The sequence below is a fragment of the Xenopus laevis genome, chromosome 6L, assembly GCF_017654675.1.
Source record: "Xenopus laevis strain J_2021 chromosome 6L, Xenopus_laevis_v10.1, whole genome shotgun sequence".
Lineage (NCBI taxonomy): Eukaryota > Metazoa > Chordata > Amphibia > Anura > Pipidae > Xenopus > Xenopus laevis.
The window spans coordinates 73,385,680-73,404,152 of NC_054381.1; the positions used below are offsets into that span (position 1 = coordinate 73,385,680).

The window sequence follows — 18,473 nt, forward strand, 5'->3', positions numbered from 1 at the left end:
TGAATACTACCATATTCCCCATATTATGTTCTTTTGTTTGACTAGGAAAAACAAATTGTAAAACAGATTGCCTGGGGCCACCACACATAATTTGCATGCCTATTGATGCCAGGGAGCCATTGAACTACTGCCAGCCTGAATGTGGCGTTCCACCGTCGGTTGAGTCAATAGCTGCAGCAGACTTGCAGATAAAAAGAATCACAAGCTTCAATGTAACGATATGTAATAGTAGTGATATAACCCCAGTGGTGAAAATGCTAGCTACAGCACACACCCATGAGATGTGACCCATGAGATGTGCAATTGCATTAGTTTTGACGCTCGGTCTCAACCACCCCATGTGGTGGCAATTTTCCTAGAATTGTGTGGGGAAAAATGCTGCATTGTTGGTAGAAAACACTGCAAATTGCATCTAAAAATGTACCAGTTTAACTTTTCACACAGCATTATGCTTGTAAATTACCCTTAGTGCCTTTTTATTCCAGTAAATTTTATTGCAATTGATTGTCCAGTAAGTCTCTTACCTACAGGAGCGATACTGGGTATGTTGCCACCTGAAGCAGCAGCCCGATGCCGCCCCCCTCTACCGTTCCACGCTTAAAACTTCAGAGTCTGAGCAGGTCAAAGGGGAGCAGCATCGCTAGTTCAATGATCGTTATAGAACTCTCTTAGTTACAGGAGGTGGCTTTTTGCTGCCCCTGGTAATTGGTCACTCACTGTCACCTGAGGAAATGTCCTCCCCTTGTCTCAAGGTAAGAGCAGCCCTGCTTACCTGTAGTACACTAAATAAAAAAGTTAGGCTATGGAGCATTTCATATCAAAAACAAGGGAAAACAATAAGATGAGACTGCTGAAAGGACCAGGTACAAAATAAAAGAGCTCAGTTTTTATCTTTATCTTGAGCACTTGATAAAGATTGAACATTGAGGTATAGAGCACCCAATCATAGATAGGTCAGTGGCATAACTAGATGCTACGATGCCACACAACAAATTCAATTTAGGGTCCCAAAATATTGATAAGTTGGCCTAGCCTACTAAAATATATTAAAATTTCTCATTAATTAGGGCGTCGCTAGGGCCCAACACTCCTGGGCCCCCTGCAAACATAGGGACTGCTTCCTCTGTAGGTATAATTTTACGGACATTGCATAAATTATTCTATACCTTTGTCACTGAAGTCATCCACCAATATAATTTCTCTCAGAAGTACAGCAGGGGAAGATTCTAGAACACTATGTATTGTCCGGAGCAGCGTTGACAAAGCTTCATTGTAGAAAGCAATGATAACAGATGTTGTTGGAAGCTTTCTGTAGCTGAATGTCTTTGATTTACATCTAAAAACAAAGCAGAGATCTGATTAGAAAAAATACTACCACAGAAAATGTAAAACAGATAATCACTTCAGATATTATGATCTAATTGCAAAATTTCAAACCAGTACGTACGGTAAGCAATTTCCAATGATCCTACAGTTATATTACAGTCATCTTCAATGAAGGTTGGCGAGGTTAAGAGTTACATGTAACTCCCAGTGCTGTGGGACCATGGGACTGTGGAGATTTGACATTTCAACACTTGCAAATTGAGGCCCCCACAAGAATGAAAGTCTCTTAGATATGGATTTTTAAGTTGAATGGCCACTAACTGAATTTTACACTTCTTTGGCTTCTGTGAAGCTACTGCTTCACAGCAACTCTTTATGTTTGTTCATAACTATATTTTCGCTAAGAGATCACACACTGCATACTTCTACTATACTGGTATTGCCTTACAAGCTATTATTTTATAAATACTTTGTCAACACCGCATACACCAGAATATAATTTATAAATTATTGTTAGGTTAGACACTCCATTTTGAAAAAAATCTCTGCTAGTTACAGTGATTTCATTAACTTATGTCATCAAGCAGATGTCTTCAGTGGAATATTTCAGTATTTTGGCAGGCACCAGTCTTTCCTTCAGTAGTAGAGGCTTTGTACACCCCAGTTCCCTTGATAGGTGGCAGGAAAGTATTCATTAATTATTTATGAAGTCACTTTTCTGTCCTCAGACTGACACACAACTCTATGATGAACCAAGAAAAAATGTGAACGTATTCCACTTAGCTGGAAATCAAGGGGACTTTTAATGGAACATAAGTGCTGAAACTAAAAAACTAACTTGTATGGAAAACAAGTATAAAAGAGTTAATTTGACAAAAAATAATATCTAAGGTACGCAGTACTGAAAAACACTAAAACCCACTACAGTGCATGAGAAGTAAATTTAACACAAGTAACCTTATAGTCCTAACCTTACAGTGGATTACAAATTGGTGAGACAAATAGCAAGTTATGGAAATCACCATCACTTCGCAAGCCAGACAGTTTTTCAGAAATTCTTATCCTGAATAAAACAATCCACTTACCATTACTGCTTCAAATTCAAAAGTTTTAAATACATTGGCTTAAAAGGATCAAAGCACAAGTAAAATACTTACTCATACATTCTGTTGTCCATTATGTGCCGATGCAGTGATATCTGGTCGCTCAAATAAATATTCAAGGCATATTTTTCAATGCTTTCCTCCTGCATCTTTTTCTCTGTAGGTCCAAGCTCCAATCTGGCAGCTTTACCCCATTCTCCAGGCATGTTTGGATCCGGAGGAGGCTTTTTATAAACTGGTTGCTTAAGTTCTTCATATTTTTCCTCTGCTACAGTGATATCTCTCTCCAATCTTCTCTTTGTTGTGAGCCCTTCACTCACAGAAGTGTGGAACACAGGGGCAGAAAATTCAACGAATATATAAGCTATCATAAAAAAACCAAGTATTGCGCATGTCTTTACAATTAGTGGACACCTTCTCACACGGATCCTCATTGCAGCTTGTGTTTGGCCAACACTAGTTCAACATGAACTGCACCGCTGAAAGTAAGATTGGTGTATTCAATTAGAAACATTAAAACAAAAACAAACAAAAAAAAAAGTACACATCCCGTGTACTGGAGGGTATGTTAACACTTGATAATGATCCTTACACACAGAAGTTTATTAACATTCCAATGCCGTAGGTTTTTATTGCATCCCATGAACATGAATTAACAGAGCCAATACTTTTTAGCCAAACACAGATATTCTCAAACCTGCAACTTATTTTATGCTAAACATTAGAATCTATGGGCGTTTTTTCCCTGCAAAATATTTATCTCATCCCTAAGCACTGGCTTTTTCAAACAATTCTCATATTCACAGGCAGTAATTATATAAAAATCATCAGTGTGGCATTATTAGACACTTCCAATTTCCAGCAATGTGGGCATTTTTCAGCAGAATACATGTTCAAAATTACTAACTTACAAAATGCATTTTGGACTATACAGTAGGTTTAATGTTGGCAAAGGCAAACTACAAGATGGTAGGCAAAAGTGAAAGGACAGTGTAGACACACTAGTATGGTTGTAAATAGTATTTACATGTCTGCAATTCTGATATTGAATTTGCACGTTTAACGGAGCCCTTTCAAAGCACAAGTTAAAATGCCAATGGTAATATATTCTAAATGCCTGATGGATGATTAGACATGTCTGAATTGCGTAAATAAGCCAAGCAATAGGAAGAGCAAACCAAAAAAATTGCTATTTTACGAAACCATGAATGTCACAGTAAAGTAGAAGGAATACCATTTTACTCTTGGTACTCTTGTTAGGCACCCCCAAGTAACTACTTTTACTTTACCTGACAGCCCGGGCCGGTGCTCCTATCAGCAGAAAACCGAATTGGCCCGGGGATCTTCTAGCGAGCACCACTGAGAGATCTTCCTGCTTCTTCGAGTCTTCTTGTGGCTGCGCAAGTGCAGTAAAGCAAAAAGCCGAACTTTAATGAAAAAGTCGGCTATTTCACTCTACTGCGTATGCGTCTGTCTTGTATAATTTTGAAAACTGAAGAAGCAGGAAGAGGATCGCTCAGTGGTGCTCCCTAGAAGAACCCCAGGCCGGTGCAGTTTTCTGCTGATCGGAGCACCGGCCAGGGGTGTCAGGCCTAAAGGTGGCCATACATGGAGAGATCCGCTCGTTTGGCGATGTCACCAAACGAGCGGATCTCCCTCCGATATGCCCACCTAGGGCCCAACGATCGGATCCTAACGATGCCTAACGGGCAATCGGATCGCGGGACCGCATCAACGAATAGATGCGGGGGCCCCATACACGGGCCAATAAGATGCCGACAAGGTCTGTCGGCAGCTTTTATCGACCGGTGTATGGCCACCTTTAGTTTTGGAACTCCACTTGTAAAATGGTATTCTTTCTCCTTTAAAAGAAACTGTATAGAACTATTTAGTGAGGCTAAACAACTGGAGATTTTAAACACTGGGATATTATGTAATCATATCCATTTATGACAAAAACTTATTTTAGCATCAAACCAACTAAGAACCACAAAAGAAAGCTTGGGGTTCTGATTTGGGAACTTAAATTGTAGAAAGCATTGCAATATTCTAGCAGAATATAAGCATTTCAAGAGTACAGTTTAACAAACAGGCGTGTGCACCTAACGTCATTAGGATATACTGAATGTCAAACAGAGATCTTGTGGTTAATTTGTAACTCTTAACCAGTTAATCTTGGGTTGGGCACTACTATTAAAGTGTGATAAGAGGGATTTGAAGGAAAGTACACGTCAGCAACAACCAAAAGTGTTGTGAGAAATCAGCCAGCAGAAAATTTGTCAATGATACAATCTAATGCTACAGGGCTGATTAATACAGTATGATGCAGAGGGCTCTGGTTTCTGGACTACTATGTAATGAGAGTCTAAATGAGATTATATTTTATATATACAGGTATGGGATCCTTCATCCGTAAACCCATTATTCAGAAAGATCTGAATTATGCGAAAGCCGTCTCCCATAGACTCCATTTTAATTATATTAAAACAGTACCTATTACTTGATCCTTTCTAAGATATAATTATTTCTTATTGGAGGCAAAACAAGCCTATTGGGTTTAATTAATAATTTTTTTAGTAGACTTAAGTAACGTAGATCCAAAAAAATACCTCATCTGGAAAACCCCTTGTAATGAGCATTATCGATAACAGGTCCCATACCTGTATTATATACTAAGCTCAGGTAACTAATATCAGCCCAGAGCATGTCCATTGAATAAGCAATATAGCTTTGCATATATACTGTACAAATGTACGTGATAGCAAGCATTTACCTGACAGCATACAGACTAACGACGTGTCCTTGTATTGTTCTTGTGTGTCAGGAACACAAGGTAAGGTGTTTACACATTAACCGGAAACATTTGTCTTTGTATGTGAATTAACAAAAGGAACTTCACATGAAACAGGTGTACACAAACACTGACATTGTACATCAATTAAAATAGAATACAGTAAAACCTGTTTTTTTGCATAATGAAATAAAATGTAACCCTAAACAACTTTCTAGTATACATTGATGTAAAACCTCTGGTGGTTTTAAAGCCATTTCTAAATGTATTTTCTACTCAAAGTAGTATCTGTTACATTCCCTGAACTACTGGCTCTAAATTACTAAGGACAATGACAAACAGGACTGGAGAGGAGATTTAGCACAGTCAAAAAAAATACCCCAAAATACCTGGCCCTCTGCATTCATTTGAAGAGACACATGTAGAACCACTTTACATGCAGTGATTGCAAAGACTGGACGGGAAGGTATTTTTGGCCACTTGTGATGCGACGGAAATCTCCTCTCTCTCAGACGACAAAGCACCCCATCTGTTATGCATACCTCCCAACTGTCCTGTTTTCTGTGAGACAGCCCCAATTTTGATAGCTCCTGCAATTATGCCAGAAATGTATACAAAAGTTTCTAAAAGGGGCTATTTGGTAGAGAGAGCAGAACAGTATGTCCCTGCCAGCGCACATGAAAATACAGTAGAGAACACTTTCTGCAGATATGGCAACAAACATCCTTGTGCTATTTTCCTACAAGACTTCTGCCACAGTTTTTCAAAAGTCAAAACCAGAGTACAGAAAGAGACAAAAAATACTACTCTAAGTTACAACTACGTTTACAAATAGCTTTAAAAACACCAAAAATGCTTAAATAATGTATATTGGAAAGTTGCTTAGAACTAACTTTTAAAAAACCCATCTGAAGCCTCTCCAATTTGCCTCAGAGGGGGAAAAAATTCCTTCCTGACTCCAAAATGGCAATCGGTCTAGTCCCTGGATCAAGTTGTACTATGAGCTATCTTCCATAACCCTGTATTCCCTCACTTGCTAAAAAGCAATCCAACCCCTTCTTAAAGCTATCTAATGTATCAGCCTGTACAACTGATTGATGGAGAGAATTCCACATCTTCACAGCTCTCACATATTGGCAGTTAGCACCCTATTTTTTAGACCTTGAATGAACTCACAACTCGAATGGTTTCTAATTTAAGAACAAATTAGAATGGAAAAAACTCGAATCAGCGAGTTTGGGCATAACAACCCAAAAATTTGAATTGATCGAGTTTTTGTCAAAAAAACCCCAAAACCTCGAATTGATTGAGCAAAACCCTCTGGAAAAAAAACTGAACATCATGAAGGCTATTAACATCTTCCAATGATTCAAGGGACCTCTGCCATTCACTTCTATGTGACCTCGACAGGTTTTAGATGGCGTATTTTCAGATTTAAACCATTTCCAGGGTCGAGGTATAAATAAACTAAAAAAAAATAAAAAAAAATATAGATTTTTGGACTGCAAAATAACATCAAAAACTGGAATTTTTCATGGAAAACACAACTCAAACCTTAATAAATCTGCCCCTTAGTAATACACATAATTTTTATTATTTTTTATAATTTTGTATATTGTGTTTCAGTGCAGCTACAGTCTAGTTTTCCTACCACAAACTTAAAATTGAACACCCACTAGGATTAATCCAGGTAAAAGCCAGTTAACCTCCATTGGAATACTTTTCTAATCATGAATGGGTATGCTTCTATTTCTGCATCTGGTGGTAGAATTTTGTAACAGTATATGGGAAAGTTAAGGCTTCCAGTATAAAGTATACCAACATGGTAAAAAGTTTTAGCAGCCATGGTTCATTGGAAACATAAATAACATGATGCTGGATATATTTCAGCCTCCACCCTATAAATAAGTAAAGTGACTTAGTATCCATCTTAGTAAGATGTACAAATTCTCTAAACTGCTGCTAAATCCACCTCAGGTGTGAGGAAATGGTGCTCCCGAGCAAGCCAAAAGCAGTATACCATACTTCTGCCTTAATTTATCATTCCACTCATAATACAGACTACTATTACTAGAAATTATTTCAATAGCCCAAAATTAAAATTTTAAAGCAATCAGCATGCTCAACTTTCTTCTAATTTAAAACATATCTTCCCCTTGTATTTAGTGACAAACCGGGTCTTTTAAACCATTTACTGTATTTAGCACTTTATTCAGAGTTTCTAGTGCCATGTACACAAATGTTGGTACATCTATTAAAATTAAAGTAATAATATAAATAAACACATAATGGGGGAGTGGCTTGATGTGCAATGAGAAAGCAGCACTAAATCCTGGGCCAGAGGGCTATTCTGAAATATATTAATATTGCAGGATTTTAAATACCATTAAGTTTATCTGCTGCATGACTACTGGGTAGTAGATGCAACATCTACTACCCAAAATGATTCATCCATCTCAATTTCTTCCTCAGAAAAGAAGTTCTACTAAGAAGCTCTAGGAAAACACATACCTCCCAACATTTGAAAAACACAAAAAGTGCTGTGCATAGTGTGGTGAATTTTTTGACCAAGCCCATTTTATTCTAAAACCATGTCAATTTTACAAAATTTGGCAGGTTTTAGAAACTTTGAACACTTTTCGGGGGCTTTTAGGTACGTGTTTTATGTGTTATTACAGTTTTGCTAATGAAGATGAATTGCCCCTCTCTGTTTTCCCAAGTGACCTGCTTATCTAAAATAGTTACAATTGTATCCAAGTGTAGGTGCTAAGTGTTCTGGACTCTCTGCCAAAAGCCTCTTATGTAATTACATTTCAGAACTTTGTATCTTTTTCTGGTCTTTCAATAAAGTTTAAAGAGAAAATCAGGACATTTCAGTAAGAAACTGGGACTGCAGATTGAGCTGTCAAAATTGGAACGGTTCAGTGAAAAATGAGACAGTTGGGAGGTATGATTAATCTACACCTATACGCAGGCACTATGCAAGGAGGAACTCTTCTGACAGGTAATGTAAATCTTAAAGGAGCCAACCTCAGTATTACAATAGCTTACCAGATACCCTGGTAAAGAGCTCTTGTTTGCAGAAAACTACACTAGTTGGGGGTACTTCTGTATGAGCAGCATGGAACAATCATCTTCTTCCACTTCTTCATTCTTCTGTGGCATCCGGCTACGCATACGCAGCATAGTGAAAAAGCTGATTTGCTTAACATCTGGCTTCTCACTCTACTTTGCATAGGATAAGATTGTGATGTAAGGCTTTACAGAAGTACACTGGGCTGATTAAATTTTCTGCTAACAGACATAGGGTATCAGGTAAGCTATAATTGTAATTATAACTTTCCTTCTCCTTAAAGGAAAAACAACAATAATCTACTGCTGGGAATGCTCGGTCATTTTGCCTGGTCATGTGTTTTCAGAAAGAGCCAGCACTTCATGATGAAATGGTTTTCAGTTAAGCTATTGTTTCTCCAACTCAGTGTAACTGAAGGAGTCGCAGTGGGAGATGGATTTTTACTATTGAGTGCAACTCTCATATCTATTAGGGAGCGGTTATCTTTTGTAAGGGAGCATTGTTCTGCTGACATGACTGAGGGCACCTGGGAAACTGACAATATGGTCTAGCCCCATGACAGATTTCAAATTTAAAAAAAATCTGTTTATTCTATTGAAAAACGGATTTGGTGCAGGAGTCTGCTGGAGAAGCGCTATTAATTTACTTTTTTTTTGAAATTTTTTTTCCCATAATAGAATCACTTTAAAAATGAATAAAGAGGTATCTATAACCAAAATATCTACATTAGGGGAAGGCCTTGCAAAAGTATAAAAACTAGGTCTTAACAGGGACCATGCTAACTCTAACCTACCCAATAGGTTAATCAAATATGAAATATAAAATAATCTAATAGATTCTTCCCTGGAATATGAAATACATCATCGAGACTCTCACAGCTCAGTGAAAAAATCTGCCATTGTTTTATAATGTTGTTACTATTATTTTTGTTTCTCTCAATGCATGGCATTACTTGAAAATTATTTTAACACCACTGGGACCCACAAGTGTTCTCTCTTAAGCACTCACATAAACACAATTGCCTTTAAAGAGATTGCCTTAAGTTTTAGTATATTACATAATGGGCAATTCTAAGCAATTTTTAAATTGGTATTCATTTTTTAAAAAAAGTTTTTAAATTATTTGCCTTTTTCTTCTTCTGACTCTTTCCAGCTTTAAAATGGGGGTCACTGACGCCATCTAAAAAATAAATGCTCTGTAAGGCTACACATTTATTGCTATTGCTATTTTTTATTACTTATCTTTCCATTCAGACCCTCCCTCAATGCATGAATGCTAGGGTAATTTGGGCCCTAGCAACCAAATTGAAAACTGGAGAGATGCTGAATAAAAAGCTAAATAACTCAAAAAACACAAATAATAAACTGTTGCACTACTTTGGCTAAAGAAACAAAATACTCACTCTTACCAGATACAAAACCCTAAATTACTAGAGCATACATCACATAGTTCTTTACAACTTACAGTGGGAAATCTCGACTTTGCTGGGATATCTTTCTCTTGGTGGACTCTTCACAACTTCCACAGAGACAGTAGGGCAATGGTTTGTCAACACTGGGCAAATATGCACCTGTGCCGTAAGTAACCCATAGCAACAGATCACATAACTCCCAACTGTCCCGTTCATCTTCAAGTCACCTTCATTAGCAAAACTGTATTAACACATGAAAAACACAGACCCGCTACCCACCCGGCAACTGTCTTATCTGTAAAAAATGTGTAAAGGAGTAAAATTTGCTACAAAGAAGAACATTTGAATGGAGTAACAGTTGGCCAACTATATCACCCACGTGTATAAAAGAATAACATGTGTGCGCATTTGCACATGCATGCGCATATGCACATGCATGCGCTGACCATTGCAAAGGATACAAGAAGAGCGGCTGGAGGTGAAAACAAGGGCCTGAATTAGGGGAAGGTAGCAGGAGAGGTATGTGCCTGGAGCCCCTCCACCTTAGCATCCTAGGCAATTCCTCTTCTGCCTTACCCCTAGTCAGTGGCGGAACTACCGGGGGAGCAGGGGGTGTGAGTGGACCAGGGCCCGCACCCCTTCAGGGCCCCCCGGCAGCCCGCTCGCCACTGAAATCCAGCGTGTACGGAGGGGGGGCGGGGCCCGGCTGCGCGTTACGTACCAGGACCCGCCCCCCTCTAGTTCTGGCAGTGATTATTATTACTATCATTTCCTATAAGAATACCAATAATAACCAATTTTTTTTAATCCAAGCATGTATGGAAGATGAGAACACAGAAATGCTCCCCAGAAATAATGACTTTTTTCAATTACTTTCCATTATTTATTTTTTACTGTTTTTCCAAAATATAAGTTTAAAGGGGACATATAGCATAAATTTTTACAATGCATCAAACAATGTAAAATGATGTAAAATAGAATTTTTTTTAATAGTTTTTATTTTAATACCTTTTGGATCAAAAAACTTCTGTATTAGCTTGAAAACTGTTCTCAGCCCTCCCCCTTTGCAACTTCCTGTCTCAGACTCTTCAGTATCTGAGCTGCAGCTGACAGCTCTTTCTGTATAAGCTATAGAGCAGCAGCCAATGAGGGAGGAGTGGGCGTGTCTGTGATGTCACTCTCAGTCCTTCCCTGCAGACATCTGTCAACCCTTACTGCTGGTTTTCCCTTCCCTGCTTCTTTCTCTCCCTCTCTGTCCTATTTATTTAACCCCCTCTCTGCCCTGTTCGTTTCCCCCCTTCCTTCACTGCTTGTTCCTTTCTCTTGCCCTGCAATAATTGTGGAAAAGAAAAAAAAGCAAACTTCTGTATAAATAATACATAATCTGCTGCTAAAAGTATTTTATTCTTTTCTGGGGGCAATGTGTATGAGCAGTTATTGTAAGTACCATAGTAATTTTCTACCCAGTATTATGTTGTATACAAACAGCAAACAACATATTTTGGGTTTTCCTTTGTATGTAAAGTCCCCACATCTGTTGTTATATGGTATACAATTCCAGAACATCAGCTGCATTTCTTCCCTTACAGCTCCCTGCACCTCCCTATAAATTGTTCCACAACAGCTGCATTTCCCCTTGCAACTCCCTGCACCTCCCTATAAATTGTTCCACAACGGCTGCATTTCCCCTTGCAACTCCCTGCACCTCCCTATAAATTGTTCCACAACAGCTGCATTTCCCCTTGCAACTCCCTGCACATCCCTATAAATTGTCCACAACTGCTGCATTTCCCCTTGCAACTCCCTGCACCTCCCTATAAATTGTTCCACAACAGCTGCATTTCCCCTTGCAACTCCCTGCACATCCCTATAAATTGTCCACAACAGCTGCATTTCCCCTTGCAACTCCCTGCACATCCCTATAAATTGTTCCACAACAGCTGCATTTCCCCTTGCAACTCCCTGCACCTGATCATAAATTATCCCAGAACAACTGCATTTATTCCCTTGCAACTCCCTGCACCTGATCATAAATTGTTCCACAACAGCTGTATTTCCCCTTACAACTCCCTCTACCTGATCATAAATTGTTCCACAACAGCTGCATTTTACCTTGCAACTCCCTGCACTTGATCATAAATTATTCCGGAACAGCTGCATTTCCCCTTGTAACTCCCTATAAATTGTCCACAACAGCTGCATTTCCCCTTGCAACTCCCTGCACATCCCTATAAATTGTTCCACAACAGCTGCATTTCCCCTTGCAACTCCCTGCACCTGATCATAAATTATCCCAGAATAACTGCATTTATTCCCTTGCAACTCCCTGCACCTGATCATAAATTGTTCCACAACAGCTGTATTTCCCCTTACAACTCCCTCTACCTGATCATAAATTGTTCCACAACAGCTGCATTTTACCTTGCAACTCCCTGCACTTGATCATAAATTATTCCGGAACAGCTGCATTTCCCCTTGTAACTCCCTATAAATTGTTGCATAACAGCTGCATTTCCCCTTGCAACTTCCTATAAATTGTTCCTTAACAGCTGCATTTCCCCTTGCAACTCCCTGCACCTAATCATAAATTATCCCAGAACAACTGCATTTATTCCCTTACAACTCCCTGCAACTGATCATAAATTGTTCCACAACAGCTGCATTTTACCTTGCAACTCCCTGCACCTGATCATAAATTGTTCCTTAACAGCTGCATTTCCCCTTGCAACTCCCTTTACCTGATCATAAATTATCCCAGAACAACTGCATTTATTCCCTTACAACTCCCTGCACCTGATCATAAATCGTTCCACAACAGCTGCATTTTACCTTGCAACTCCCTGCACCTGACCATAAACTGTTCCAGAACAGCTGTATTTTCCCTTACAAATCACTGCACCTGATCATATATCAATATGAAGGAAAACAAACCTACAGCTGCTGTTCTGGAATATCATAACAGTAAACACTGTTTGTATAACTTTTATAATGCAACAAAAGGCAGGGAGTTGCACAGTGTATAACAATATATAATCAACAGTCTGGTCATTTCCCTATGGGACCAGACTGTGAATGATATCCTTATAAACAATGCGTTCTGACATCCCTGCAGTGCGTCCGAATTTGATACCGTCGCGTTCAAATTGAACGCCGGCGTGCCTGATTTGGACGCCAACCCCCCCGACCCCCCTCCTGACATAAAATGTAGATTATAATGCATAATGTAACCCCTACTGAAATTTATAAAGATATTAGAAGTCACCTCAAAATTCGGCCTCGTGATTTTATATGGTCACATAACTCCTCGGTGACATAATATCTTTAGAAATTACAGTAGGGGGTACATTATCCACTATATTATGGACTATAGATTATGTCCAGTTAGGCAGTTACATGTGTGACTGATGCCTATTTGCTGTGGAACACATGAGCTGTACTGTTGTACTTTAAATAAAAGAAAATACTACTATTACATTACTATTACAATTTGTATTAACCTTCACATCTATTGATTTATGTTGAACATTTAAGGTATATTGTTATAAGTGAATGCTCAGGCAGCAGCAGAAGACAGTTATGTGCAGGCTGGAAAAACACAGGACAGAGGGTGGGAGGGGAGGAGTTTGGCTGCTACAGCTCCAGAGTTCAGCCTGTCAGTCAGTGCTGTGACCACTTCCTGTGAGGGAATGAACAGACACTCCCACTCTTCATTTCAGCCTAGACACAGAGCAGAGATGTTCTCTCTGCAGCTCTGATATAATGACAGTTCTAGAAGGTAAAATGCTTTCAAAATGTTTTTCTTTCTGCATCATTACATGTTTTGAGGAAGGATGAGTAATATATCTGAATATGAAGGTTATATGAAATGTCCCCTTTAAAGTTGAATGTTCCTGTCTCTGGCTTTTCAGTCTGGCAGCTCAGTAATTCAGGCGCAAACTCTAAACAGTTACAATTTTGCAACATTTAGTTGATACATTTTCAGCAGCATCACTGGAGTGTTAGCAACTATTGTTTAAATTCCAACAGCTGCCTGTAATGAAACCCAAAGATCCTGCTCAGCAGGGACAAAGATAATAAATGTACCCACTAAATGTATCAATTTAGAACAGTTTACAGGGTGGGTGAAAAAAAATGTGAGGAACTAAAGCCTTTTTTAACACAATCACTTCATTCATCACAAGTAATTGAACAAATTAAAAAAAAAACAAAAATAAAATGTTCATTTCAAATACTTGGTTGAAAACCCTTTGCTGGCAATGACAGCCTGAAGTCTTGAACACCAATATGAAGAAAAAGAATCTAAAATGGGTACCCATGCCTTGCTGCTACACACTACAGAGATGCAAGGCTTTCTCAAAATTTTGAGTTTTGGTGAAATATCTGAAAATTGCCTCAAAGCTTCAAATTTCCAGCATCATATCTCCCATGTATCATTACGTACCAGGAAAAAATACCCTGAATATGATTGCCAGGGGTCCACTGAACAGTTTGGTGCCCATTGTGCATAGGTTTAACAAAGTATCTGGCATTTAGAGGCCCCAAAATAAAGTTAGCACATACAAATAGTCCTGTTAGTAACAGTGCTATAACTTCAGCTAATGAAAAATCAACACATTGATTGCATTTTTTGTGGGGTAAAAACACAGAAATACATGTTTATGCCCCAAAATCATATATTTTTGGAAAGTACACATTCTACTGAATCTAAAATGGGAACCCATGCCTTTCTGCTCCAAACTACTGAGTAGCAAGGCTTTCCCAAAATTGTCGGTTTTTGGTGAAATATCTGAAAATTGCCTCAAAGCTTAAACTTTCCAGCATCATTTTGCCCATGAATTATTACGAACCACAAAAAAGCACCCAAACTATGACTGCCAGGGCTAAATGCAAAGCTTGCATTTGACCCCATTATATACCCCACATTTTGCAACGTACCAGCAAAAGTCATCCTAAATAAGAACGCCAGGGGTGTACTGAACAGTTTGATGCCTGATATGAAAAGATTTACCAAACTAGGTGGTATACAGAGACCCCCAAATGGATATATAGCAGACAAAATTTCCATGGGCAAAATGAAGTAACAAAGAACAGAGCGAAATGGTATAAAAACCAACAAAACCACAAAAATCAATGCTTTTTTTTTTTTTCACCTAGTGTAATCAGCAGTCAGAATCAAAGTTTGAATATTTTAGCATAGTTAAAAACAGACAGAAATAAGCGAACAACACCTACGCAAAGCTGAAAATGTATAAAAATGGCTAAACATGCAATATAATGGCTAAAAATGTACTAAAATCACAGAAATTGCAGTATAAAACCGAAATAACATACAAAAGGTATTGCGCAATGCAATTAGCAAATACAATATTCGCAATGGCAATAAAACAGTTTTTTCAGGCAAGAAAACAGACGATTCAATTAAAAAACAAACAAAAAAAAACAACAACATAGTGTATGTGTGTGTACAATTGGCAGATTGCGTTTTGTGTGCGTGTGTAACCGTGTGAGTGCTGTGAATGTGTGTGACACTCCTGATGCCCCAAAATTGTATGTGTGTAAGTGTGTATTGCTAAAATACAGTAAGTGTGTGTTTGTGTGTGTGTGGGGCTTGCGGATCAGGAAGTGCGGGCAGCAGTAGAGCACATCCATTGCACGTGCCTGCTGCTGCCTTTGGAGCCCCTGAGCGATCGCGCCTCAGGGGGCACTCGTTCCCTGCCTAGGCTCGTTGCCTAGGGGCTGGGGAACGAGAAGGAACTGCTCCTCCGTTCCTTAACCCTTTAATGCTGCAGAACATAGAATCTACGTTCTGTGGCATTTAGAGGGCCTTTTCCACAGAACGTAGATTCTATGTTCTGTGGCACTTAAAGGGTTAAAAACACACTAAACATATTTACTTATAATTCTAGAAATCAGTGGCTGTAGCCTTAATGTAACAAACATTTGAGTGAGCAAAATTCAATGGGCCCACAATCCCCATAAATACAAATTTGGCTCCCATAGTCTACTGAAATTTGAACTAGTTCATTAACAAGCAAAATAGATAGCCCAAGCAATATTCCATAAATGTCTGTTCTGTTTTGGAAATTATACCAGTAGCCTATAAAGCAATGACTTTTAATGTGTTAAAATGAACGCTACCCTTTTTCTAACAATATTAGGAATGTAGCAAAAAATATATTTTGTAAAACAAGTTATAATCATCATAATCATGGCAAAATGAAGCACATTTTTCTCTCATAATCATGGCAAAATGCAGCACCTTTTTCTCTCTTATTAAAATAATGTTTCATACTTACAATCTTCTGTATTTAACTCCAGTATAATTTAAATGCGATCCATTTCAGACTTCTTGTATAATCACCTTAAAAAGAGACACAGGTGAATAGATAAACAGGCATTAGTGCAAACAGTTGAAGGTATATTTATTATTCACACATTTAGGCAATACCATTATTGAAGCATTATTTCCTTTTTTGGTTTTATAAGAACAATAACACCAAAAAAATTAAAGCTTTTTAAAGTAATGAAAATATATTGTACTGTTGCCCTGGACTGGTAAAACTGGTGTGTTTGCTTTAGAAACACTACTATAGTTTAACTAAACAAGCTGCAGTATAGCCATGGGGGCAGTCAATCAATCTGAAAATGGAGAAAGACATTCTTTTTGAAGCAAACACACTAGTTTAACATGTGCAGGGCAACAGTACCTTATATTTTTATTACTTTAAAATACTCAAATTTTTCAGTTTTACTGTTTCTTTATTGTGGTTTGATCAACATAAATTTGCCCATTAAAATTCATAGATTGTAAGATCTTGAGTACAGGGTTATATTCCATAAAGCAGATATGATGTTATTCTCAACATAAGCTAATTTAAAAAGAAAAAACAAAAAACTTCACCTGTAGAGTAGTAATCATTACATTGGGGGCCTTATTTATCAAAGTCTGAATTTATCGGAGTATTTAAATAAAAAAGGTTCGACCAAACTAGAATCCACCATTGGACCTTATTTATTAAAAATTCACGGTTTTATAGGATCGGGGACAAACGCGGAATAACAGTGAAAATCCTTATGGTATGATTTTATACCCTGAATCACTCAATTTTTTCGAACTTTTTCCCCAAAAAGCTGAAATTTTTCAGATTTTTGCCCGAAAAATCTCAAATATAGGATTTTCGGGCTAATTCCAATGCAGACCACAAAAACTTTCCAAATATGATAGAGATCTCTCCCATTGACTTATATACAACATTGGAAGGTCTGATTCAGACTTGGGGTTTAATAAATCCCAAAAATGTTTGTTTTTTTCCCACTAAAAAATCTGATTTTATAGTATAAAAAAAAACGATTTATTTGAGTTTTTAGCATTTGGACTTTGATAAATAACCCCCTACGTGTATGCATACTGCACTGATTTCTAAACAGCCACACAGAATGCATTTCAAAATACAACACTGGTCTGGATGAATGGTGTGGGTATATCATAAAGCCAGTTTTTAGCTTTTTTGTTAGAAAGAAGTTTTTGTTATTACTATAATTGCTGTAGAGTGGAACATATTAATGGGCAGTGCCTTCTTTTAATCCATTATATTCTAAAAATGACAGGGGTAGGTTGGTGATCCAGGTGTGGCAAATATGTCATTTATTCCTGTACTAGTTTTATGTTACAATGTAAGACTGGATAAGTCATTGGTTAAGTTAGTGAGCCAAGCCCTAGCTTCAGTATTGCTTTTGCTAACAAGAGATCGTAAAGCCCATCACCAACACTATAGCATTTTTAATAATTTAAAGGGATATTGTCATGGGAAAAAATTTTTTTTTCAAAATGAACCAGTTAATAGTGCTGCTCCAGTAGAATTCTGCACTGAAATCCATTTCTCAAAAGAGCAAACAGATTTTTTTATATTCAATTTTGAAATCTGACATGGGGCTACACATTTTGTCAATTTCCCAGCTGCCCCTGGTCATGTGACTTGTGCCTGCACTTTAGGAGAGAAATGCTTTCTGGCAGGCTGCTATTTTTCCTTCTCAATGTAACTGAATGTGTCTCAGTGAGACATGGGTTTTTACTATTGAGTGTTGTTCTTAGATCTACCAGGCAGCTGTTATCTTATGTTAGGGAGCTCTTATCTGGTTACCTTCCCATTGTTCTTTTGTTTGGCTGCTGGGGGGGGGGGGTGATAACACTCCAACTTGCAGTACAGGAGTAAAGAATGATTGAAGTTTATCAGAGCACAAGTCACATGACTTGGGGCAGCTGGGAAATCGACAATATGTCTAGCCCCATGTCAGATTTCAAAATTGAATATAAAAAAATCTGTTTGCTCTTTTGAGAAATGGATTTCAGTGCAGAATTCTACTGGAGCAACACTATTAACTGATTCATTTTGGAAAAAAAATTTTTCCCATGACAGTATCCCTTTAAACACTGCTTAACCTGCCTTCCTCTGGCTGGTATTCTATAAAACTTGACATAAAAAAGCAAGACATAGGGGCAGATTTATCAAAATGTGAGTTTAGAGTTTACTAAATAAAAACTCACCCACGTTGTATTTATTCCTATGGGATTTTTAGAGCGGTATTTATTAAATGGTCGAGTTCTTACTTTCACCCATTGATAAATACAATTCTAAAAATCCCATAGGAATGAATAGAACGTGGGTGAGTTTTTATTTATTAAGCTCTAAACTCAGATTTTGATAAATCTGTCCCTTTTTATTTTGATATGCCTTTCATAAAGTAGTAAAAAGCATCCTTAAATCCAAA

The 18,473-nt window shown here is 37.9% G+C and overlaps 1 protein-coding gene across 1 annotated transcript in view; it reads right to left on the bottom strand.

Annotated features, from left to right (window-relative positions):
- Positions 1-18,473, bottom strand: part of galnt4.L (polypeptide N-acetylgalactosaminyltransferase 4 L homeolog) — a gene marked incomplete at its 5' end in the record, with an annotated part of 39,704 nt that overhangs the window by 20,805 nt on the left and 426 nt on the right. Inside the window, 3 exon segments of the mRNA NM_001091569.1 lie at positions 1,167-1,336; positions 2,484-2,908; positions 16,001-16,065. Coding sequence (NP_001085038.1) covers positions 1,167-1,336; positions 2,484-2,863 — 550 coding nt within the window.